Here is a 26,038-nt window from a genome sequence, read left to right on the forward strand (position 1 = left end):
ATGTTGTGCCGACCATTGATCCTCATGGATGCACCCTCAAATTTCTGTGACCATATGCATGTCCAGCAGTCTCTTAAATGACCCCAATGACCTTGCTTCCACAACTGCTGCTGGCAACGCATTCCATGCTCTCACAACTCTCTGCGTAAAGAACCTGCCTCTGACATCCCCTCTATACTTTCCACCAACCAGCTTAAAACTATGACCCCTCGTGCTAGCCATTTCTGCCCTGGGAAATAGTCTCTGGCTATCGACTCTATCTATGCCTCTCATTATCTTGTATACCTCAATTAGGTCCCCTCTCCTCCTCCTTTTCTCCAATGAAAAGAGACCGAGCTCAGTCAACCTCTCTTCATAAGATAAGCCCTCCAGTCCAGGCAGCATCCTGGTAAACCTCCTCTGAACCCTCTCCAAAGCATCCACATCTTTCCTATAATAGGGCGCCCAGAACTGGACGCAGTATTCCAAGTGCGGTCTAACCAAAGTTTTATAGAGCTGCAACAAGATCTCACGACTCTTAAACTCAATCCCCCTGTTAATGAAAGCCAAAACACCATATGCTTTCTTAACAACCCTGTCCACTTGGGTGGCCATTTTAAGGGATCTATGTATCTGCACACCAAGATCCCTCTGTTCCTCCACGCTGCCAAGAATCCTATCCTTAATCCTGTACTCAGCTTTCAAATTCGACCTATATGATCCGGAACTTCACTGGGAACATTGATGACATCTTATTTGGTATCTTTCATGGGATCCTGTTTCTTCCCTGCCCTCTCACTTAAGCTAAGCTAAATCAGTTAGCATCTCATTCAAACAAGAACTGACCTGAAAATGCAAAGTTTTGTTCCAATATTACTAAGACTGCACACTTCCACTTCCGCTACCCTGGCCATTCTCACGCCCTCTACCAATTAAACTATTATTCATAGCTGGGTTACCACTCCATCCCTCATGTTAGCCTAGAATCTCTCCATTTCCCCAAAACAAACTGTAATGTACAGTACTTACTATAGCTTCGTAAACAAAATATCTTTTCAAAGATGTTCGGATTTTTACTTAATTAGTGCTACACTTTTCAATTTTCAGAATATTTGAACAGAACAGTCAATTAGTTTTGACATTATAATTAAAATCAGTTATTCATTTCAATTAAGTACCTCTTCTCCCTGCTACAGGAAGGATGTTATGAAACTTGAAAGGGTTCAGAAAAGATTACAAGGATGCTGCCAGGGTTGGAGGGTTTGAGCCATAGGGAGAGGCTGAATAGGTTGGGGCTATTTTCACTGGAGGTCAAAGGCTGAGGGGTGACCTTATAGGGGTTTATAAAATGAGCGACATTGATGGGATAAATAGACAAGGTCTCTGCCCAGTGTGGGGGAGTCCAAACTAGAGGCCTAGGTTTAAGGTGAAAGTGGAAAGATTTAAAGGACCTAAGGGTCAACTTTTTCATGCAGAGGGTGGTGTGTGTATGGAACGAGTTGCCAGAGGAAGTGATGGAGGCTACAATTACAACATTTAAAAGGCATCTGGATGGGGTCATGAATAGGAAGGGTTTAGAGGGATACGAGTCAAATGCTGGCAAGCGGAACTAGATTTATTTAGGATCTCTGTTCAGCATGGACGAGTTGTTTCCATGCTGAAGAGATCTATGGCTCTATAATGTAAATAGCAAGAAAGCTGAATTTTGGCTACACAGAAACCAAAATCATTGTCTTAATTTGTCAAAAGCTTCATGTTGTCATTTGGCTCTGGCTTTGTAACCTTCTCTAATCCTATGTTCCAACCCATAACCTATGATTCCTCAAACCCAGACTCCTACAGCACCTATTGTTCTTTATCTGATGAAGCATCCTACAGGCCCTTTCAGGCCACTGTCTGCAACTTTCCTTCAAGTTTTTGTCTTCTTTCCTTTCTTTTTAACAGTCAACATAAAAGATCAAATCTACATCTTTCAACACTGCTTTTTAGACCAACTCTCTAAATCCTCTATTATTTTGTGATCTTCCCAAATGCTTTGGTCAGCTTTGTTATCTTAAAGTTGCTACAGGAACACGTCAACGTGTTGTAATTATTGATAATGGTACATTACCATTAAGGATGTGTGGGAAGATATATGAATATTTTTCTTTTCATTTTGACATACTGTGATTCTTAAATTGTTTTTATGTTGTTCAAGATCTGTGCTCTTGGCCTGCAAGTCTCTTGTAGTTGGCAGCAAGGTGAAACCTATTCAATCGTACTAACTACCAATTGTTGGAAAGACCCAGCAAATTCTGCAGGCTTAATTTAGTGCTGCTGCAGCATTGCAATGTACACAGCATAAAGTTCACAAATGACTTCCAAAAACAAGTTTTAGAAGCAGGCACATCTGTCAACATACTTCTCCCACATGAGAACAGGAGCAGACCAGCTCATCAAGCCTGTCCTTCCATTCCAGATCATGTGATCTTCTCCTCAATGCCATTTTCTTGCAATATTTCAATAACCCAAATGTTATTCATCAATTATTCACATCTGAGAAATGGAATACAGTTCTTACCATTCAGATGAGAAAGATAATCAATGTAAGCCAATATGTATTCTGGAATGTCCCCATACTTCTTCAACCCTAGCTCAAATATCTTGAAGGCTACTGCCTTGTCCTAAAAAAAGGGGCAGAGAAAGCAGTTACATATACCACGAAACTTCCTATATATTTGTAGAACCAAGAGCTTCAGGATAGAATAGAAATGCCTACCTTACTACAATAATATTCCATGAGTGCAGCAGACACATAGACATGATGGCGTGTTCTGGGATCTTCCCTTGCTTTTTTAAATATGGATCGACCAGACTTAATACCCTCGGCTCTTCGTGCAAATTTCATGTACTGGATGTAAACCTTCAAACCAAATATTAAAAATAAATCATGCACTTCTAGTTTAAAATTACTAGTGTGATTGGTCCTGCACCACAAAATTCATGTCTCCTCCTAATGCCAATTCAACCAATCTCTAACAGAGAAGGCACTAAAAATTGTCCTCAATATTTAGTGATTAAGAAGGGTGTGGTGAATATAGTCCTCATGATAGAAACAGGTTGTGAATGCATTACTATTCTAACTTGTGTAATAAAGTATTATTTAAAACCATGGAATCTTGAGGTTTTACTTTCTTAGTAAGTACCTTGATGTCACATTTTGTCTACTTTAAAAGTAAAAATTCTTGGTCCCTCATCAGAACAAAATATAAATTGGTGATAATAAAGTGTGAAGTTGGATGAACACAGCAGGCCAAGCAGCATCTCAGGAGCACAAAAGCTGACGTTTCGGGCCTAGACCCTTCATCAGAGAGGGGGATGGGGAGAGGGAACTGGAATAAATAGGGAGAGAGGGGGAGGCGGACCGAAGATGGAGAGTAAAGAAGATAGGTGGAGAGAGTGTAGGTGGGGAGGTAGGGAGGGGATAGGTCAGCCCAGGGAAGACGGACAGGTCAAGGAGGTGGGATGAGGTTAGTAGGTAGGAGATGGGGGTGCGGCTTGGGGTGGGAGGAATGGATGGGTGAGAGGAAGAACAGGTTAGGGAGGCAGAGACAGACTGGGTTGGTTTTGGGATGCAGTGGGGGAGGGGAAGAGCTGGGCTGGTTGTGTGACGCTGTGGGGGGAGGGGACAAACTGGGCTGGTTTCGGGATGCGGTGGGGCAAGGGGAGATTTTGAAGCTGGTGAAGCCCACATTGATACCATTGGGCTGCAGGGTTCCCAAGCGGAATATGAGTTGCTGTTCCTGCAACCTTCGGGTGGCATCATTTTGGCACTGCAGGAGGCCCATGATGGACACCTCCCAGTCGCGAACCATTTTAACTCCCCCTCCCATTCTTTAGATGACATGTCCATCATGGGCCTCCTGCCGTGGGAACACTGCAGCCCAATGGTATCAATGTGGGCTTCACCAGCTTCAAAATCTCCCCTTGCCCCACCGCATCCCAAAACCAGCCCAGTTCGTCCCCTCCCCCCACTGCATCCCAAAACCAGCCTAGCTCTTCCCCTCCCCCACTGCATCCCAAAACAAGCCCAGTCTGTCTCTGCCTCCCTAACCTGTTCTTCCTCTCACCCATCCATTCCTCCCACCTCAAGCCACACCTCCATTTCCTACCTACTAACCTCAGCCCACCTCCTTGACCTGTACGTCTTCCCTGGACTGACCTATCCCCTCCCTACCTCCCCACCTATATGCTCCTCTCCACCTATCTTCTTTTCTCTCCATCTTTGGTCCACCTCCCCCTCTCTCCCTATTTATTCCAGAACCCTCACCCCATCCCCCTCTCTGATGAAGGGTCTAGGCCCGAAACGTCAGCTTTTGTGCTCCTGAGATGCTGCTTGGCCTGCTGTGTTCATCCAACTTCACACTTTATTATCTTGGATTCTCCAGCATCTGCAGTTCCCATTATCTCTGAGATAAACTGGTGACCTTGGTCTGGAATTACAACAGTACAAATTGATGGGGAAGGCAAATTAAAAAAGTGACAAGAGGAAAATATTATTAATAACAACCAAATAAACTTGCATATTGGTTAAGCGCTCAAATCAAGTGCCATAAATTTGAGGTTATTAAAGGTAACAGGATAAGAAAAGCAAATGAAAGACACAAATCAACTAATTGAATGGCCGTACAATCTCAAAGGACAGAAGGCCTACCCTTGTTCTAATGTTTCTCTCTATATTCATGCATTTTTTAAAGCAGATGTTGCACTCCTTTCAAATTCTTTCCTGGACTTCATACACACCCAAACCTCTTTCTCAGTTTCCATAAATCTCTAAATTAGTATGATGATATAAATATTTATGTCATTATTCTTATTCGTAAACTGAGAATAAGCACAAATAACACTCACCAATGTTGGATCGATGTCTTCAATAGCCAAGAGCCTATTGTATATGCTATGTACCTTTTCATATTTCATCCGACTCTTGAAAAAAGCAGAAGCATGCCCATTAACTGTGCTACTAAAAGACAGAGCAGGAAGCAAAGATTAAAGCAGCATTTGCTTCACGTACTATACGGCAGCACAATCTTTACTCACTTCTTCGTAGTCTGCGTAAGCAAAGTAAAGCAGCATGTTCTTCTTTAATAAAGTGCTGATGGCCCTTTCATAGATGTTTGCAGCCTCGTCACTGAACAGTTTTGCATTATTCATGTCCTGCCACAAAGCAATATTTATTACAAAAGCTCCTCAAACAAACCACTGCTGACCATTCTTCACATTTGGAATTATGATACGAATGTATGAAAGAATCACAAGAACAAAGAAAAATCATCTATGCATCACAAAAATATCAGCTTAGAAGATATATATTAGGGCTACAGAAAATAAACCACGTTTTTAGCACAACGTAAGCAAATGGGTTACTTAATCAGGGCTTTTTTTAAAGAGAAAAAAAAACTGCTCAAACCAAAAACCACAACTTGCATTTGTTTTAATGTTTAGTGAGGAATCCCAAGACGCTTCTCCAAAACATAATGAAATAAACTTTAGCGCGAAGCCACATGAAGTGAATCAACAGGGTAGTGACCAAAATCTCAGTTAAAGAGGCAAGTTTTAAAAAGTGTGTTAAAAAAAAGAGACCAACTATTATTTTAATCTAACCAGGCAGTTAGAAGAACCTCACTATTTCATGAATGCGATGAAATAGACTTTGAAAGTTTTTAAATTTTAGTATCCTAAACCACCTTAAACATCAATACTTTGGCTCTAAACTGTTTTGGCTTTGATCCCTGACGAGGTAAGGTTGACTTCCACATGAGTTACGTGAAAAATATTGAATTTTTCAGCAAAACGTCACCTGTCAACTTTTACAATTCAACTTTTACACCGTTCTATGTGGTTGGTTATAAGGAGTGACTTAAAGGAAAGAGGGGTGGAGAGGTGGCGTTGATTTTGGAAGGTAATTCCAGTGTTTGGGGCCTAGGTTGCTGAGTGTAAGGTCACCACTGATGCAGCGATTAAATTATGGATGTACAACAACCAGGGTTGGAGGAGTGCAGATCCTTGTAACAGTTTGCAGAGATAGGAAGACAACCTCAGTGTGCAAATGGAAAGGGAGAGACGAAAAATCGGAAAACATTTCCAGTCATATTGGGTTTTACACAGAGTGGGTAAATTGCATTTGCTAAATGCAAAAAGGACAGTAGCAAGCTGCAGGATAGCAGGCCATGTGAATAAAAACTACAGCATGGTGGCTCTGTGGTTAGCACTGCTGTCTTGCAGAACCAGGGACCTGAGCTTGATTCCAGCCTTGGGTGACTGACTGCGTGGAGCTTGCACATTCTCCACCATTCTGCGTCAGTTTCCACTGGGTGCTCCAGTTTCCTCCCAGTCCAAAGATGTGCAGGTTAGGTACATTGATTGTTAAGTGAGGGGTTATAGGGATCGGTAGGGAGCTGGGTGAGAGTGGGATGGTCTTTGGAAGGTTGGTGCAGGCTCAAAGGGCCGAATGGCCTCGTTCCACACTGTAGAGATTCAGTACTCTAGGTATCATTTGTGAATGCAATGCAGCAGCTCACCAACGCTTCTAAGGCAGCACTATCAAAACCCAAAACCTCCACTGCCTAGAAGAACAAAGATAGCAGACTCTTGGGAACATCAGCTCTCCACTGAGCTACACATCATCTAAACTTGGAACAACATTGCTGGTTCCTCATTACTGCTCAGTTAACAGCTTGGAAATCACTTTTAAAAGGTACAATGATTGTATTTGCACAATGTAGAGGGTCTAAAAGGTGACTTACAACCATTTTCTATACAGTATTTAGGGATTGACAGCAAATTCTTGTTAGTGCCACTCATATTACATAATGGGAGATTTTAAAAAAGGAAAGTAATAGCCAGAAATAAAGAGTCACAATAATGTAAAGGATCAGATACCAACAGCGACATGCACTGGAAATGGAAATGCTAGTGGATAGACAGCTAATGGCCCTTTCTGAAGGAGTTGATTTTTGGAATGGAGGAGCTCAGGGAAACAGCCAAACACAAGCATTCAATAATTGTTGCCAAGGAGATTCAGACATCACTAGATATAACACACTAGTGTTGGTCAAAACATGCTGTTGTCAGCACAGTTTTACAAAAAGACCACGAAGCATGCTGCAACAGAGAATGATGTGACAGTTTCTTTTGAATAGCATGGTTGATTACAATGTTCCGAGTCAGGGAATATTAAGCAATGGACTCGGGAGAGCTCACATTATTCTAAACAATTCTACAAAACAATTTGCAATTATTTTTCCAGCACTCTCTACTAAATTAGAAACAATAATTCTCTTGTAGTTGACACTTTAGGGTATTCAGCAGTACAATGGCCTTACACACATCTGTAAAAACATTAAAAACAAATATTATCATATACTCTTGATTCTGATTTGACTGAACTAAACAAGACAAACTGATTGTCTGGCTTACCCCCTTTTCTGCCAGCAATTTGCTCGATTGCTCCAAGTACTGGGCAGCTTCGTACCAGATATCTGGATGATGTCCTAAAACTAGCAGACATTGTTCGTAGGCAAACATAACTGCAACAAACACATATAATTCTTTAGAATCTTCAAAAATATTACTTCTACAGTAGATTTTCCACACCATGAGATATTAATATTAATCCTCTATTTACAGATAATGACTCTTAAGCAGAATTTTCATCAAGGCCTACCCTTTTTCCCAAGTTAGAAAGGTTGTGGCCTGTCCGTCTAAGACATTCCAAATGCTTTACAAACAATGCATCAATAATTTACATATATATGGTGTCTTTAACACAGTCACCATCCTAAGGTGCTTTGCAAGAATGTTATCAAAATAAAACTTGACACTGAGCTATGTAACGAGATACAAGGATAAGTGAATAACTACTTGATCAAAGAGGTGCATTTTAAAGGATGTCTTAAAAGGAAGGAGAGGTATAAAAGTGGCATAAATTCCAGAACTTAATGCAGTAACCATTATGAAAACAAACTAACATACAAAGTTGTTCAAAACACTGGTGATACAAATGACCAGATGTATACCAGAATACTCATATGCAATACAGCACTGGTCCTGTTAAGTAGTCGCACCTCGTTTAGTGATTAGTGTTTGGTCTTCTGTGCGAAGTGGGTTACTCTTTTCCCACTGAATATATTTCTTCCACATATCAACCTGTTGTGCTTCCTGTGGGCTGTTCTGTGGTGGGACTGATGGTGCATTACGATCTAGACCTTTCATGACAGTCTCATATTCCTGTAAGAAAAGCACAGAAGTTTCGGAATTCATTTCTTGAATTTACAAACAAAAAACAAAATAGACTTTTGGCTTTAAAATCTTTCTAGTTTCAATAACTTTGATACAACAATTGTGAAAGAAAACGGAAATACCTTTGCCACTCGCCGAGCATTCATGTAATCTCTGCTACGATCTTCAATCATTTTCTTTGCAAGGTGAATATTGATGCTCTGTGAGGGAAAAGAACACAATGCTGAAATTAACTTTATTTTCATTGCTAAAAATTCCAAAAATTGCACTTCACATAGGGCATACAAAATTGTTAGTTCTGCAAAAGCTGCTAATTTCAAAAGTAAGCTATTAACAGAGTCTGCAAATCCATTGACTCCATTATTAAGGCAGACTTCATTAGTGAAAAATGCTCAATATGCTTCTTTCATTTTGAATGCCCTCTTAACATCAGTTAGTCTGTAATGTAAAAAAATTTACACGTCACTTTAGAAACCTGATTTTCTGAAAATCTTTGTAGTACTGTATTAGCATTTGACATAAGAAATCTGAAGCAGTTGTCAGATGGACTTTGCAAACGTCCCAACTTTCATTTTATCGGCATGGCATGGCACATTTTGCTGAAGCAGGCCTCATTATCAGATACTACAATCATGATACGGAATGACAGACTGAGCTTGTACGTAGTTGAACAAAACGTGATGTCTTTTTAAGGCACTCTAACAACTTGATGAAAAAAATACATAATTGTCCGTACTATGAAACTAAAGTCAAATCAATGCAGATTTAGAAAAGTGTGTGCAAAATGAGTTTGCATATTTAGAGGAAAATCCTACATTTGCTGTTTTAAAGTTGTTGATCAATTTGAAATGGACACAGATCTATTGATGGGTTCAACCAAAACTTAAATGGGTGGCTAAACTGGAGAAGCCAAGCCTGTTTCCTTTAGAACTGAAAAATCTAAGAGGAAATTTGATGGGAACTTTTAAAATCATGAAGCAGTTAGAGAAGAATAAATAAAGTGAAACTGTTTTCAAAGGCTAAAAGGGCAAAAACAAACGGACTCAGATTTGAGTGACTGCCAAAAGCATGATAGCTGACATTAATAATAATAGCATTTTCATGCAAGGACTGGTTTGGATTTGAAATATATAACATAATGAGATGTAAATACAAATTTAATTGATGCTGTTAAAAGGAAAATCGGATGAATACTTGGAGAAATAGGAGAAGCAAGTTATAGAGTGGGAGCGTGTTACTCGTTGACAGTTTTCATTGACATGATGAACTGAGAGGTCTCCTTCTTAGCTGTGCTATCTTAAGATTTGATGCATGCCCTGTTCAGGCCATAACTCTTAACACAACTGCAGAGTCCACCACAACATTCACGTTGGATGAATACAGCATTATTATCACAGCTTGTGGAAAAAACATTAGTGAAAAGAAATGTGAATTTTGGAAGAGAAAATTTGGTATTGGAGATACAAAAGCATAGAAATAAAAACCCAACTGAGGAGCCATAAACTGCAGTTGAGAAAATGCCGTCATCTATGGGAGTACAAAATTATTTTGTCTATTTAACACCAAAATTACTGAAAATGATCAGGGGGCTTTTCTTAGACAAATCCCCAACTTTGCCAGTTTTTTCCTCTGGATTGTAACTGCAAATTTCAGTCAGCTGAAATCTACTTGAACTTTACAGTATTAATTGGGGCACAAGTTTTTACCTCTTCATACTTATTATAATCTCGCCATAATTGTTCAATATTTATCATAGGATTGACACAGCCTCGCTGGTACACACGTCGAACTGCTGTTATTCTTTGGTTCTCTGCATAGGATCCCACAGCTTCCCTATTAAAAGGGCGAGATGATTACAATATGGCAGAAATAATTAAGTTTCAGATTTCTGACTCAAAGTAAAACTCAAATGAATATAAAAAAGCAATACTTACACTCCTTTTAAGAAGTTAATGTAATCAACCCAAATCTGTAGAAGATTTACAATTAATAAAATTAATGCAGTTCTTAATTCACGATTTAATAGAAAAAAGATTTTAAAGAAGTAAATAATAACAATTACTTGATAAGACATAATTTCCATGCCGATTTTATCTAAAGCAAAATCGTATGCTTGGGCCATCTTCTCTCTGAAATGCAAATAATTGAGCCATTATAACATGACATAGAATACTTCTGTATTGGACGTTTTAGTACTTTATTCTAATGTAACAAAACAAGCTGAGGTGGAAAAAAAATAGCATTTTATCAATGTTTTTGAACTAGTCCTTACTTGTAACTTGGAAGTTTGCCTTTAGTTTCCCGTACATAGGCCAAATAGCATTTCCATAGATCAATATGCAAAACTTTCATAAGACATCGCTGAAATAACTGGAAACAAATAAAAGCAAAATATGTCATCTAAGTAATAAAAGTTTTAAAAAACATTCTTCTCACCTAGATCACAAATTATTCCATGACCAAGAGGAACTGGTACCAAGTTTTCTTTATTCTGGTTCAAAGCAGCAATATTTATATACAGTAAAATTTGGAAATTGTATTCTTCGGGCTAGAAGCCTGATTTTATTAGAGAATGGATTAAGAAACAGAGTGGAGGGATGTGCATTTGATTCACTGAAAGACAACACATACAGCATAATAAAAGGCTATTCAGCCCAACAGCCCATTCAGGTGCTTATTTTGCTCCACTCAAAGTCCCTTATAGTATTCCTTATTCTACTCTAAATTAATCCACTACTTCCTTCTCCTGAATCTGCTTACTCACTTTCCCTTTGAGTGTACTTATACTATACACTTCAACCACTTTGTATAATAGAGTTCCCAATCTTCAGATTAAAAAATATTCTTCCTGAAGTTTCTACTGAATTTCTGGACACCTGTCCGATATTGATGGCCTCTACCTTTACTCTTCCTGACATAATTTGTCTACTCCTATATAAACTTCTTAATGTTAAAAGACCTGTATTTGGTCACCCCCAGATTTCTCTTATTGAGGGAAATGACAACTGACTGATGGATGTTTCTAAAATGCCATTATTCATATTAAGATGCCATGTTTATTGCTGTCTCCCTCTGACACAGCACCTCGCCTCCAGCTTGACGCTTTACCATGTGTATTGGATTGAGACCCAATCTCATGAAGGAAACATCATTCATGGATTAAGTTGCAACCAACTCTTTCCATCTCTGATGAAGGGTCTAGGCCCGAAACGTCAGCTTTTGTGCTCCTGAGATGCTGCTTGGCCTGCTGTGTTCATCCAGCCTCACATTTTATTATCTTTCCATGATGATCAGTTCAATGATACTCTGTCAAGAAACATAACAATAGCAAGTCTTCCTTTAAAATAAAAGCCACAGCCCAAACAGTTCCTCGTTGCCATGGCAAAATAATCTGTGGGAAATCAAACTCAAATTGACATGCAAATGTTATTATGTTTTACAAGAGCTCACTGTTGAAAATATTTAGTGCTCACTTTGGGAGAACATTTATCTTGCATCAATGCTCAGCCATTGCTAACAAGTTTCCTGTCTAACCTTGGTTTTTGAGACAGTTGCTGAATTACTAATACATGCGAATCCAATCCATACCGAAACCAGTCTGTGTAAAAATTACTAGTTCACAAAGCATTTTTAAAAACTTTTAAGATTTGGGGACTGCTCAACAAGACTTGTGAAATAATTAAAGCTGTGAAGTCAACAAGATGAGGCTTACTGATAGACCAACAATAACAAGGTTTCCCATGTCTAGAGGGGTACTGGGATAAAAATGAAACAGGTTTACCTTTTCAACTTTATCATAGTTTTTTGCTTTTATCTGTATTGAAAAAAGATAATTAATAATTAAACCTTACAGCGCAGAGAAATTCTGTTATAAACAAAAGTAAACACAGTTCCAGTACTGTTATAGTCTCAGGGACCTGATACACTAGAACACTATACGTCAAGAACTGAGCAATGAAATGTTCTCTTCGAAGATATATACATGCAGCAGCAATCATCTCTGTGACAGATTCAGGTAACCCTTAACTGACAATGGTTGTGTGCTTTTATTTCCAACAGTCAGAAGTAAGGGAAGATTGCTGGGTTTTTTTTTTAAGGTATTTTAACAAAAGACAAATAAAGAAAGTGATCTGCAACAGTGTTCAAATTTAAATCATTGAACTTGTTTTATGTCCTATAAATGGTCTATAAGAAAATTCTTTGCCGCACTTTGAAATACAATTACGAACATTTATAGACGTGCTTCATGAAAACAATTTTTCTGTCAACATTATATTTCATCAATTTACCATGTTCTAATAAAACTCAAAGTTCACACCAGATGACAAGTACACTTCCCATCTCTACACAAATACTGCAGTGGAGATGATAAGATCAGCATGATCCATTGGATGACTAGTCTCTCAAAAATTGAGAGAGAGACAGTGGGAACTGCTGATGCTGGAGAATCTGAGATACCAAGGTGTAGAGCCAGATGAACACAGCAAGCCAAGCAGCATAAGAGGAGCAGGAAGCTGACATTTCTGATCTACACCCTTCTTCAGAAACCCTTCTGAAGAAGGGTCTAGATCAGAAATGTCAGCTTCCTGCTCCTCTTATGCTGCCTGGCTTGCTGTGTTCATCCAGCTCTACACCTTGGTATCTCTTAAAGATTGGGTTTGATTCCAAAAGGGCACAAAACAGTATTAATTCAGTTTCAAATCACAAATCGGATAATAACAATGTAGAATCTGGAGCTGATATTTATCTTGTTCCAGTTTTCAAAAGATGAAACTTCAAACTTTTAATAAGATGTCGCATATGTGGTCACAGTGAATTACTGTTTCCCAAATAAAGACAGCAATATCAAAAGGAATTCTTGTCAACAACAAGAGTATACTCCTTTACCTGCCAACTCTGTTCCTCACTGCATAAGTTGTAGGTTTGATCTCTTCCAATGTGAAGTGAAGACAATAAACTGTTGGCTCCTTCTATATCATCCAAGCTTAAAAATACATTAAATATATCTGACATCTTTTGAAGGTTTCCACCTTGAAGTCAAAACTACATTTGATTGACCTTTTTAATATTGATAGTTTGGATGAGACGAGAAGCAAAAGGTTTACAATTAAAATGATTTAATATTTACAACTAACAATAACTGCATTGCAGCCATCAAGGATATGGAATTTCAAAAAGGGACAGAATGCCTTGTGTTTTGATCCAAAGGTTTGTGCACAAATGAAATCAAACACCCTACTGCTCCAAGCTAAGAGTGCTCAATTTCAATGGGAGGGCCGTGACATGGTCTGGTAATGGAAAAAGCAAAATTTCAAACAGAGAAAGAAAGAGTTCAATAGAATCTTCACAGTCTAGAAACAGGCCATTCGGCCCAAAGAGTCCACACCAACTGTCCGAAGTGTATCCCACCTAAACCCATCCCACTACCCTATCCCTGTAACCCTGCATTTCTCATGGCTAATGCACCTAGCCTAGACACCCCTAAACACCGTGGGTAATTTAGCATGGCTAATGAACCTAACCTGCACATCTTTGGGCTGTGGGAGGAAACCAGATCACCCGGCAGAAACCCATGCAGACATGGGGAGAACGTCTGTGTGGAGTTTGCACAGTTGCCTGAAGGAAGTGAACCTGGTTCACCAGTGCTGTGAGGCAGCGTTGCTAACCGCTGTGCCGCCCATAACAGCTGCACAAATTCAGCCAGTCTGGCTATGTTCTGGAAAAAGAAAGAGATAAAGTTTTGAGTCTGATATGACTTCTCTTTGAGAAGCAAGATTTAAATTGCCTTTTAGTGAAGAACAGAAAACCATTGTGGTATGTGTTAAACCCAACAAGACTAAATAAATGGTTTAGGTGAAAGTTTTGTATTATTTTCACAAGCAAAGGGGGAAAAGGTTTAACACTGCTACCATTGAAACTTAAATGCGTGGAGAACTTCTGACCTGATTAAATCTCAATAACTCTCCTCACCTCAACCTACTTCTACAGATGGCAAAGCAGAAAAGTCATTGAGCTTGAAGCATTAACCCCACTTTCTCTCAACAGATGCTGCCAGACGTGCTGAGTTTCCCCAGCAGTTTGTTTTGGTTTCAGATTTTTGGCATCAACAGTTTTATTCTTATATCAGACAACTAGCTTAGTTATTTCAAATGTAATTATATAGATTCATGTATATATTTAGTACTAGTCAATATTCAGTTATAGCCTTTATGGAGATTGAATACCAAGTGTGGCCTTCAGATGAGATGGGACATAATTAAACTACACTTTCATATGTAATTCAATCACCCTCTTAAAACATATCTTTGATCCCTCTTGGCAGCAGAGGCCAAGAATGGATTGAAGCACAATGTTTCTTTGCATTACAGGTTGAGAGGCTGTGATAATGGTAGACATAACAAAGCCATAGCACCATGGCTGATAACCCTGCTGTGACTTAAGAACTTAAGTTTACTTTGGAAGTTTCCAGTTAAAATGGTCTTAAGAGTTTGTAACAGAAGTGTACATAACCATGAATTAAAATTTTATACAGTATATTTTTTTCAATGTTTTCATGCAACTAAATAGGCTGATTTTTGACCCTCATTTTTAGACACATTGGGCAAGTCCTCCTAACGATTGTGGAAACTGGAGTGCAGGAGTGGCTTAATTTACTTTCCTTCTCTGCAGCCACTCAGTCTCATCATTAAGGTTTGGACAGAAAGCCTGATGCAGCTGACGGACAAGTTGTTGCCATTTTGAATAATTGCTTACAGGCTTCACCTGGTCAATGATGTCCTGCTTCAAGGAAAGATCCTGAGTGCCTTGGTAGCATTTTCAAACGCCCTTCCAAGAATGCTGGCTGTGAGAGTTAAGAAACACAACAAAAGAAAATTTTGGAAATATACACAGTCTCTTGATATTTAAAGGAGAAAGGCAGATCAAGAATGATCGAGAATCTATGGCTGTCTAATCAGAGAGTGAGTTTGATATTTTGCACGCAGAACCTTGTGCAGAACATTGTTCACAGGTTTTAGATTCAGATTCTGAGATTTTTTAAAAAATGTATTCAATTATTTAGAAACCTCTGGCGCTTCTTCAGAAAATGGGTTTCATTTTAGACATAATCCACCAACAATTCATTTATCAATTCTTCTTTTTCTCGCCTCTACCATTTCACCATATTAGGTATTGCCTTGTTCTTAGGATCACAGAAATCATAGATAAAGTTATGACACAGAAAGAGGCCAGTCAAGTGTGTGTCTTCGCTTGCTGAATAAACTAGCGACTCATTCTAATCCCGCTTCTCAGTGCCTGGCCTGCAGCGTTGCAGGTCACAGCCTTCGGTGCAGATCCAGGTTCCTTTTAAATGAGCCGAGGGTTTTCTTCATCTAATTAAACATCTTTTTGAAGAATCATTAATAATCATGGATCCAGCAAGCCATTTTCTCCACAAATACAGTGCACTTTTCTTTAAGAGTTTGCCATTGCAATAAGGGATTAAATAAGAATGTGATTTTTGTCTTCCTCTTTTTCTTTACAAAGGACATTCTCCAGTTTACCTCTGCCTTTGTGCTTAGTTCTGTTTTTTAATGAGCTAGATTTGAAAATCAGCAGCTGGTTCAGACTCTGTCAGGATACTTGAAAAATTCAACTCAAACATAGGAACATCAAGCGAGTTTTGAGAAGATTTGTAGCTCAGGTTGAGTTTCTGGATGTGAGTTTGCTCGCTGAGCTGGAAGGTTACTTTTCAGACGTTTCATCACCATTCTAGGTAACATCATCAGTGAGCCTCCGATGAAGCGCTAAACAGATAAATAGAAAGAGGGACATAACTCCAGCGCTTCATCCATAGGAACATCAAACGTAGGAGCAGGGCAGGTTATTTGACCCTTCGAGACTATTCCACTATTCAGTAAGATTATGGCTGATCTAGTGTGGTCTATGCTCCATTTTTCCATCTGCACCCCACAAATCCCTTGACCCTCTATGAAAAATACATATAACTCAGCTTTCAATTGATGTCAAAGTCCAGTTTCTACTCTTTTCAGGAGAAGAGAATTCCACACTTCTACGACCTGGAGAAAAGAAAATTCCCATGTGTCATAAAAGGAAAACCTCTTATTCTTAAACTAAAACCTTTAGTTTTAGTGTCTCCCACAAGAGGAAGTATCCTCTGAGTGTCCACCATATAGAGTTCCTTCAAGATCTTATATGTTTCGATAAGATAATCTCTCAGTTTTCTAAAACTCCAATAGTATAGGCCTCAGCTATTCAACCTTTCTTCACAATAAAAGTCCTTCATTCCTGGACTGAGGTGTGTGAACATTCTGTGAACTGATTCTAAAGTAATTTTCTCTTTTTACACATACAGAAATCAAAGCTGTACATTTCTTCAGATGTAGTCTCACCAATGCTGTATAGTACAACAGTAAAGTTTCCCTACTTTATATTCTATAGAAGGGGTCTTCCCACAATTTTATATGGAATTAGGCAAATTTCTACTTTCATATATAAAAATGTTATGATATACGACTATCAATATTCAACTTTGATCATTTAGTATCTGAGACCATTGCTGATGAAAGTAACTTTTAAAGGGACATTTACTTACTTAAAATAAAATAAATTACTGCAGATGCTAGAGATCTGAAATAAAAACAAGTAGTTGAGGAGGAACTCAGAAGGACTGGCAACCTCTATGGAACTGTGGTACTAATCTAAAATGGCAACTGTGTTCACTTGACCATGCTGAGTCAAGCTCCTGAAACATCAGTATACAATATCAGACCAGGCCCAAATAACATTATAAAGGGCAGTGAAACATGATTTGTGTCTCTTGATTGATTCATACATTTTTGGAAGTTACAAGTAAGAAAATTTGCCTTAAGGTCCTACAGCTTGAAGACAACGAAGCCAGATGCCAGAACCCGAAAGGAACTACATTTAAAGCAACTGCTTTCGAGCAAAGCAGAAAGTGAGAAGAGAATATGAATTAATAGTAAACAAAAATCTAGAAGCCTCTCTCACTTTCTCAAAGCCAAGTGGCTGCTAAAAAGCAACCATTCACCAAAAACTCAAGGATGTCTGCAAACATTGCCATTGCAAAAGAAATGAAACCTTTAGGACTCAAGTCTTACATTCTGAGAGTGACCCAAAACTTAAGACAGCAATTGCCTTTATCTTCTGATCTGTACTGGACACACTCCCTCTCCTGTTTTTAACTTATACATGTTTGAGTGTGGTTAATGCCAATTTTTAATATTTGTAATGGGCTATCTGGTAATAAAATCTTTCAACCAAAATATTGCCTTTAGTTTGGTAATTTGCATTTTATTTGATAGCTGTGTGCTAGAAAAATTAAAATATTTATTGCAACTAACCAACTAAAAAGATGGAAGCTGATTCCCCATCTCACCTGGTCATAACAAATTAAGATGCAAATACTGCCAGGAGATGGGTAAAAATGTTTCACTTAACACATGGTAACTTATTCCTCATTCCTACTAAAATGATTTGATTCAGTAACTGAAACTTCATGTCACTTGGCCATTTTCCACCTGTAAGCTCACTGGTGTGTTTTTCACACAAGCATTTCAAGCAGCAAGGATGTAATCAGGAGTAGGGTTCCCAACTAGGCGCTTTTCTTCACTCAGACCAGGCAGAGGCAAAAATCGAATGCTCCTACTGCTGCCTTGATCTGCTGAACATGGATCAGTGATTAACTCAACATTTTTCAATGCCTTATTGTCACATCAAATACACTTATCCACTCTTTAATGATTTATCCTAGTTTATCCAGTTGAATAAACATTTGCCAGGGGTGATAAATTATTAAATCACTGCAACAGACACACCCTTTAGCAACAAAGGAAAGGTGTAAACAATTTAGCCTTTTGTGCCTGTTCTGCCACTCAATGAGATTATGGCTGATTCGCAACCTAACCCAAAATACCTGCCTGTGGCCCATTTCCACTAATATTTCTATAAGTAACCTTTGGTTAACTTAAAGCATTTCAGATCTAAATTAATAACTGATCTAGCAACAATTATAATTTTCAGAAGAAAATTTCAAATGTATACCACCACGTGAATGCTGAAATAATACCAAATTTCACTCTTGAAATGTCTCACTCAAATTTTACAAGTTATTCCTTTGTCCTATCCCAACCAGCAGAGAGAAACTAACTGAACACATTGAAAATTTTAATCAAATCACTCTGATTAAATTCCCTGGAATTTAGACAGTTTGTATTTCTCTTCAGTTTTACGCTCAGAAACCAAGTATCAGTCTCCATAGTAAATCCCTGTTGCACTTCCTTTAAAGTCAACACACTGTTCGCATCAGAACTGCTGACAATACTGTAGATGCAAAGTTTAACTGGTTCCCATCCAAGGGTTTTCAGGCAGGAGGGCCCCTAATGTTCTGTGTGGTCTTCCTGATGCCTGCTTCTGATTTGTCAAAAATCTTAAAGAGCCCAGGCGAGGCGAAGAGTGATCCCTGCTTCAAATGAAGCCTTTAACTAGCCAATTAATGGCCTTTTCCCATCTAATATGGAACCTGGCAGAAAGTGGGCAGAGACATTGATGAGGGAGGGAATCCAGCAGGAAATCTGCTTGGGCCTTCGGTTGGATGGGAGGATTGAAGACAGGCCCACAGGTGCTGCCACAACTTTGTCTTTCCAAAATAATTCCTAGATCCCTGGCCAAGATCTCCCATCCTCACATCATCCTGACATGCAAAGCTATCTTCTTGTCCTGGATGACCAGCACTTAAAATCTGGAAACTGCTTGGTGTCCCAGCAGTGGCCACTGCTCCCAGTTGTCTGGCAGCTCTCTCTGGGGGCTTCATTCTGAATGAGGATGAGTGTTTCTTGTCAGAGAAAAAATACATCTTAAAAATTCTGCCAAGGTTTGTTCTAACCAGGATACTGCACAGCTGAAGCATGACTTCCAAGCCTTTGAATGGGCCAGTAGTCTATTTGCCTTTTGAATATTTTCTGTATTAGTTCATGACATTTTATTCTTTGCTGATCACTTTGTAGCGAAGTGAATTTCCACACTGCAAAGGCCAAAAGATTGGGTTTTGGGCTAATGTAATAAGTATAAATATCTGAGATTTTACTTCATGAGTACATTATTCACACATGTAAATCACCTCAGAATGAAACTGTGAATATACATTATGCCTATTAGATGCTGCACTACAAAGTGTCAAAAGTATTCAAAAATGTCTAAACGGCACAGGTGCTCTCAGGTTACAAACATCCTTCAATCCACAAAACCACTCCAGAGCCTCTAATTGGCATGTGTTTACTTACACTGCTTCTTCACTGAAAGTACCTACAGTGACTTTGAAGAGGCAGGCAGAACATAATCCTGTTTGATTCACTAAATAGCACAATAGCAGCAAAACAAAGTGCTGCTTGTTTGGAAAGCAGAAGATCCTCTGGATTGCTGGGATTGGGTAAAACAAGATTAGCTAGGGAGAGCAGTGAGTAATGGTGCATGGAGCACTGGAGTCAATTACCAGAGATGTAGGAACACAGGAAATAGGAGTGTCCCTGTGGCTGTTTGAGTCCACTCCATGATACAACTAGATAATGGCTGATCTAATTCAATACAATTTTTCCATGCTGTTGGATATATTTAATATTTAGAAACTCATCAATCTCTCTTGGATATACTCAATGTCTGACACTCCACAAACCACTAGGCTAGAGAATTCCAAGATCTGCGAATAAATTCCTCCTTATCTCAGTCTTAAATACCCATTATTCTGGGACCCTCTCTCCTGGCTCAAAAGCCCTCACAAAAGTGACTTGTGATAACAGATTCAATAATAATTTTCAGGAGTATTGGGAAAGCATGAGAGACCGGGATGAGAGCTTTATCATTCTACGATTTATTACTGTGTACCTACTAGACTGTCCAAAAGTGACATTTGTAATGCCTTTTTAAAGCTCTAAGTATGTGATACAGATTATTTCTATTACTTAAAAGAGGTCACATTACCATTTTTTGTGGAGTATTCATAACACTTGTGAGCATGGTCCAGCTTGACCGAGATTAAGGAGTTGGGAGGTGAAAGTGATTTTATTTTCTGAAACCAAAGTGGCTCCAAAATAGCAAGGCTGATGATGGAAGCTTGGAACCCAAGTGGTAGTCTCAATATTCACATTCTTGAGCCAGTCTAATCCATAATATTCTAAGAACATCAGTCCTTTTGGCTCATTAATGGGATCTAAAGATTTAAATCGCTCACTGGAAGCTGGAATTTCTCCTAGTCTTGCATACAAACTTGCAGTTCTATATAGCACTAACTAAGGTCTTTCCAATTAGATAACACTCCTGTTCCTGCTTATCAGCGCATTGCACTGCTAGTCTCTGCAATTTGATTTCATTTTGTTCCAGCAGTACCACTTAATACATTAGAGAGTTCCTATATCTTGGCTCATTCAACTTGCCTATACCAGAGACAGAAGGTGCAAGTAGCCTATGATCCAATTGGGAGTGTATGCATCCAATACTGGACAACCCCAGCGCCAAAGTGAATTAAGACTTCTGTGTATCTACTATTCACAGGCTAAATGCAGCTTACAGGTGACAGAAACAGGACTGAAATAAATTGTTTCACAGAGAAATATGACAACAGAACGTAACAAATGCAAACACTGGAACAGCAAAAGCCCAGCATAGATATACTGGAGTTAAAAGTAACTTTTAGTTTTGTCAACTTTACAGTGCTTTGATTCAGTGGTACTGGGGGAAAACTAATAAATCATTCTGCATCCTTTTGACCTTGCTACGTATCCAACACAATGAATTATTTTCTAATTTAGATGTTTCAGTATTGGGTTTCTTGAGTCACAGAAACTCCACAACACTTGCTTAAGATGTCTTGCCATTAATTATCAACACATAGCATGTAAAAACCTACCCTCTGATGTACATTGCCTCTTCAGAGCTGAAGCTGACATCAGTGCGATCTTAGATTTTTTCACAAAACTCCATTTGAAGTTTACTATCACACGATCGATCAAAGAGACATACCATCCAAAATGATGGCACATTTCCTGAAGTAGGATTTTAAATATCAACATATTAACAAAGAGCGAGAGGCAGGTAATTGATTCCTCAAACCTGCTCTGCCATTGAATTAAGATTATTGCTGATCTCATTGCAACCACAAATTCACATTCCCACTTACCTCTGATAACCCTTCGCCAAGAATCTATTTACCTCTGCCTCAAAAACATGCAAATGACTGTTTCCTTAGCCTTTTCATGAAATGCAGTAAATAGTAACAGGAGTTGGCTCTTTGGGCCTGTTCCATTTTTCAACATGATCACAGCCGATCATCCTAATCTATACCTGGTTCCCCCTTTCACCCCTCACTCTTCGATCTCTTTAGCCATAAGAATTGTATCTATCGACTTCTTGAAAACATTTAATGGTTTGGAATCAACTGCTTTCCATTGCAGAGAGTGACGAGCCTGTGGAACTCTAAGTGAAGACATTTCTCATCTCGTCAAAGACTCATGATGTTCTGAGAGAAAAAAAAACTCATCTGTTTTAATGAATGACTGCTAGTTCTAGATTCCCCCACAAGAAACAATACCCTCTCTACACCTACCCTGTTAAGATCCCTTAGGATCCCTTGTTACAATGAAAATGAACTCAATACCACGTATTTGTGCAGAAGTAAGTGAGAAAACATTGTGAGCTTCACATAAATTCCTGCCAGATTCTCCAATGCAAATTAAATTTTCACAGGTTGCAGAGAAAATACCAAAATTCAACAGATGTTTCAGATACGATGGTTGAAGACACCCTGAAAAGTTATAAAAGGACAACATATCTAAACGTACTGTATGAAAGAGTATTTATAATGACTAGTGAAATCAGCTACATCCTCCCCATTGCTTTCAACAGTAATTTCCAGTACAAAGAGTAGCTAACCTAAGAGCAGGCTTTGAAAAAGAGGGCCTTGGGTATGAAATGGAAATTGCCAGTTGATCAATCGAATATCTGTTGTAGTTTATTAAAAGGGAACCAATATGATTTTAACTAGAATTCTCCAAAGCAATGAAAGGACAGAGGAAAGGATCCACAGGAATGAAACAAAACTGTCCAAATCTTCAGTGTCACTCAATTTTTGGAAACATTAAACAATAGGACATAACCAAATTGAGAGCGAAGAGATATCTACAAGAAAGAAAGGCTGGTTATAATAATTGGAATTTAGACTGAAGAAATGGAATGTAATGAATGGAATGAAGGTGATGACAGCGATTACAAACCAGTATAAAGATAACTGAGCTACATATTCAGGAGAAAATAAAACAGAGGGAAAAATGGCAACAGTATTCACAACTACGGAAAAGGATAACTTCAGCCACAATATGTCTCAGACATATTGTGATTGTTACCATGTGGCACTGACTCTTCTGAAGGCACAATCATATGAAAAAAAAATTGACAGAATTGGACATTCAAAATAGTGGATGCTGGGCGGCATTAGTTTTGGAACTAGTTGGATTACACTATTGTACTATCATGCCACAACATTGTGTTCCCCATGCACTCTAGAGTGAGTTGTGGAGTAGGCATTGCAGGAATGCTTGAATGGAATAGCCTGTGACAACTGCTGTGTATTATATACTGAAGAACCAAACTAAACGTATACTGCCACCCTCCCCGGAACTGCATTCATTTAGATATTTCAAGCATTTGATTAAGCAAACTTGCAACAGGAAACTCAGCGTGTGTTTTTGAAGTAGAGAGAAAAGAAATCCGAAATTAAAACCATTTGCAGGCTCTCAATGTCCAAAAGGGCAAAAGCACAACTGTGTAGTACCAAGCCATGCAAGGAAAAAAAGTGTGTCAGTTAGTTAATCTCATCTGGCATATGAGACCTGATATCAACCCTGTGGATTAAGGAAATGAAATTGCCATTCAAGATGCAGGTTACTGTTCAGTGTTTAGTAATCTCTGATGAAGACTGCAGGATTGGGCATGATTGCCATTCCCAGTATTCTACATAAGCACTAAAAAGAGAAATTGGTTGTTTGGGCAAGAGTTCCAAGGCTTTAGCCATCAGTAGAACATTACTGCAACAAGGTACTGGTACCTTCACAGAAAATAACTGCAAACAAATCTATTTTAAAAGTTAAGTATGGAATTGCTACCTTTGAGTTAATTGAATGTGCACTTCTACAGTACCTTTCACATTTCCAGAGGGTTCCAAATAGTTTACTGTGAATAAATTACCACTGAAGCGTACTTACTGTTACATTATGCAAGTTGCCTGCCATATGCCAAAGTCCAAAAATCAAGGAAGTGCCTAGTGGATCCAATTTTTTGTTGTGTTCACTGAAGTGTAAATACTGACCAGTAAACTAAAAGAATTCCCTGATCTCCCAGAATTGAAAAGTGAGGCATATATTTAGTACTTTATCTAAAACAAAGGATCTCTGCTACTGGAACATTTCACAGTATTACAATCGAGTCTAAGCCTTAATTAAGTGGCTGAATGGAGTGGGCTCTGAACTAAAGACATTTGTGGAATAAAGTGCTACACTAAATCAGCTGACTTAATTATTTAAGTCCACTGCTTGCTTTTGCTAGGTGAATAATTTTAAATGGAAAGTGCTTTAATGCAGAATATTTAAAGGTAAATATTAATGTAGCATCTCATTTTCCATTGACTGGGGAAAGAATGGCCTTGTGGTATTATTAATAGACTATTAATCTAGAGATCAAGGTCACGCGCAAGGGGCCTGGGTTCAAATTCTGTGTTGGCAGATGGGGGAATCTCAATTCAATTTTAAAATATCAGGTATTCAATGTTTAATGATGACCATGAAACCACTGCTGATTGTCAGAAAACCCATTCATTCACTAAATGTCCATTAATGAAGGAAATCTGCAATCCTGACTTGGTCTGGCCTATACGTGGCTGACTCTCAACTGCCTTCTGGGGCATTTAAGAATGGCCAATAAATGCTGCTCAGTCAGTGGCACCCATATCCAGTGAAATAATTTTTTAAAAAAAGCTTAAGCACATAGCTGTTATTTTGAAAAACATTTTCACCTCAGAGCCAGAATCACAATTATTCGTTACAGACTCACTTACACTAGTGATGGCATGAAAGATCAATCCTGATGCTGCTGCACAACTGCTTGACAAGTGATTGCTGATAACGTTTCAAATGTAGAAGATGGTAACACCAAGAGTGTACACAACATAAAAGATTCCTTGCTTTTCAAATCAAGGTTTATAGTAAAGTGTATCTGTTCTGAATGCTAAAAGACAAAATATGTTCAAATTTGTTGCACATGAAAATGTCCATTCATTTTTCCACACACGTTGTCCTGAAGTCGCTGTTTGACTATTCATTGTTTTTATATTAATAGTACTTAAGGTAGAGTTTTATTACTGTTTATATTCTTTTACCAGATTTAAACATCACTGGCAAGGCCAGCTTTTAATGCTGATCTGCAACTGCCCTCAAGAAAGCATTCCATCTGGTGTAGTTAGTGGCAGTAATCCCAGGTTTTTTGACCTAGTGGCAGTGGAGGAACAGTGACATAGTTTCAAGTTAGAATATTACGTGGCTTGCTGTAGACCTCACACTGGTGGTCTTCCCTCGCACGCACTACCGTTGAAATTCTAGATGGCGGAGATACTGTTTGAGAAACCTTAGCGAGTTGATGCAGTGTGGTGTATACGGTAGATAAAGTGGCAGAAGAGCAAGCAAGAATAATGGTTAGATACTCTACTTGGATGGATGTGACAAGTGGTGTCTCAGGAATCTTGTATTGGAACCTTTAATATGAAAGTGTTATATCCAAGCTTGCTGAAGGCACGAAGACAAGTGGCAAAGTAAGCAGCGTGGATAGTATCTCTGCAATTTTAGGTAAACAGACAAAGCTGCAGCAAATGCAGTTCAAAATAGGGAAATACAAGGTCTCCCACGTTGAACCTAAAAAGGCTTGGTCTCAATACTTTTTAAACAGTATTTAAAAGCAAGATTGAATGGGTGTATATCATTTTAAAATATCATGAACAGGGTGCAATAAATAATCAGAAAGTTAATGAAATGCTAGCTTTTATATTTAAGAGGACCACACAAGTTACTATAACCTTAAGAAAGGTATAATGGCCTTGGAAGGAGTGCAACGTAGCTTTAATCGCATGATATATGGAATTCAAAGAAACTGAAAGAAGAGATTATACAAACTAGCTGCTATGGCTCAGTTGGTAACCATATCGTCTCAGTCATAAATTTCACTCCAGCTTGAGCAGAAAAATCTATGTGATGGTGCAGTGCAGTACTGACAGACTGTCACACTGTTGGATGTACCATCTTTCAGATGGGATGTTGAACCAAGACGTCAGCAGGCTTATGAAAAGGATTCCATGACACTATTTTGAAGAGCAACGGTTATCCCAGTGTCCTGGCCAACACGTATCCCTGAATTAATATCACACCAAAATGATTTGATAGTTGTTGTCTATGTAAGTTTGCTGCATACAAAGTGACTGTAGTGTTTTCTACATTACGATACTGACTTCACTTTAAAAGTATTTAATTGGCTGCAAAGCACTTTGAAATGTCTGATGGCTTTGAAAAGCATTGTAAAATACAAGCTAATAAAATGTGAGGCTGGATGAACACAGCAGGCCAAGCAGCATCTCAGGAGCACAAAAGCTGACGTTTCGGGCCTAGACCCTTCATCAGAGAGGGCTGCTCCTGAGATGCTGCTTGGCCTGCTGTGTTCATCCAGCCTCACA

The 26,038-nt window shown here is 38.7% G+C and overlaps 1 protein-coding gene across 4 annotated transcripts in view; it reads right to left on the bottom strand.

The window, feature by feature from the left end:
- Positions 1–26,038, bottom strand: part of cstf3 (cleavage stimulation factor, 3' pre-RNA, subunit 3) — a 148,428-nt gene that overhangs the window by 8,374 nt on the left and 114,016 nt on the right. For 3 of the 4 annotated variants that reach the window (XM_059652128.1, XM_048546022.2, XM_048546020.2), the window contains 12 exons: positions 12,041–12,073; positions 10,532–10,629; positions 10,322–10,388; positions 10,194–10,228; positions 9,966–10,092; positions 8,382–8,459; positions 8,085–8,247; positions 7,438–7,547; positions 5,059–5,175; positions 4,870–4,944; positions 2,738–2,881; positions 2,540–2,642 (listed from right to left, as the gene is read on the bottom strand). In XM_059652128.1, coding sequence (XP_059508111.1) covers positions 2,540–2,642; positions 2,738–2,881; positions 4,870–4,944; positions 5,059–5,175; positions 7,438–7,547; positions 8,085–8,247; positions 8,382–8,459; positions 9,966–10,092; positions 10,194–10,228; positions 10,322–10,388; positions 10,532–10,629; positions 12,041–12,073 — 1,150 coding nt within the window. Of the gene's footprint in view, positions 1–2,539; positions 2,643–2,737; positions 2,882–4,869; positions 4,945–5,058; positions 5,176–7,437; positions 7,548–8,084; positions 8,248–8,381; positions 8,460–9,965; positions 10,093–10,193; positions 10,229–10,321; positions 10,389–10,531; positions 10,630–12,040; positions 12,074–13,781; positions 17,057–26,038 lie in introns of those variants that run through there. The other variant, XM_048546024.2, reaches the window with a different exon arrangement.

Source organism: Stegostoma tigrinum, chromosome 17, assembly GCF_030684315.1.
Source record: "Stegostoma tigrinum isolate sSteTig4 chromosome 17, sSteTig4.hap1, whole genome shotgun sequence".
NCBI lineage: Eukaryota > Metazoa > Chordata > Chondrichthyes > Orectolobiformes > Stegostomatidae > Stegostoma > Stegostoma tigrinum.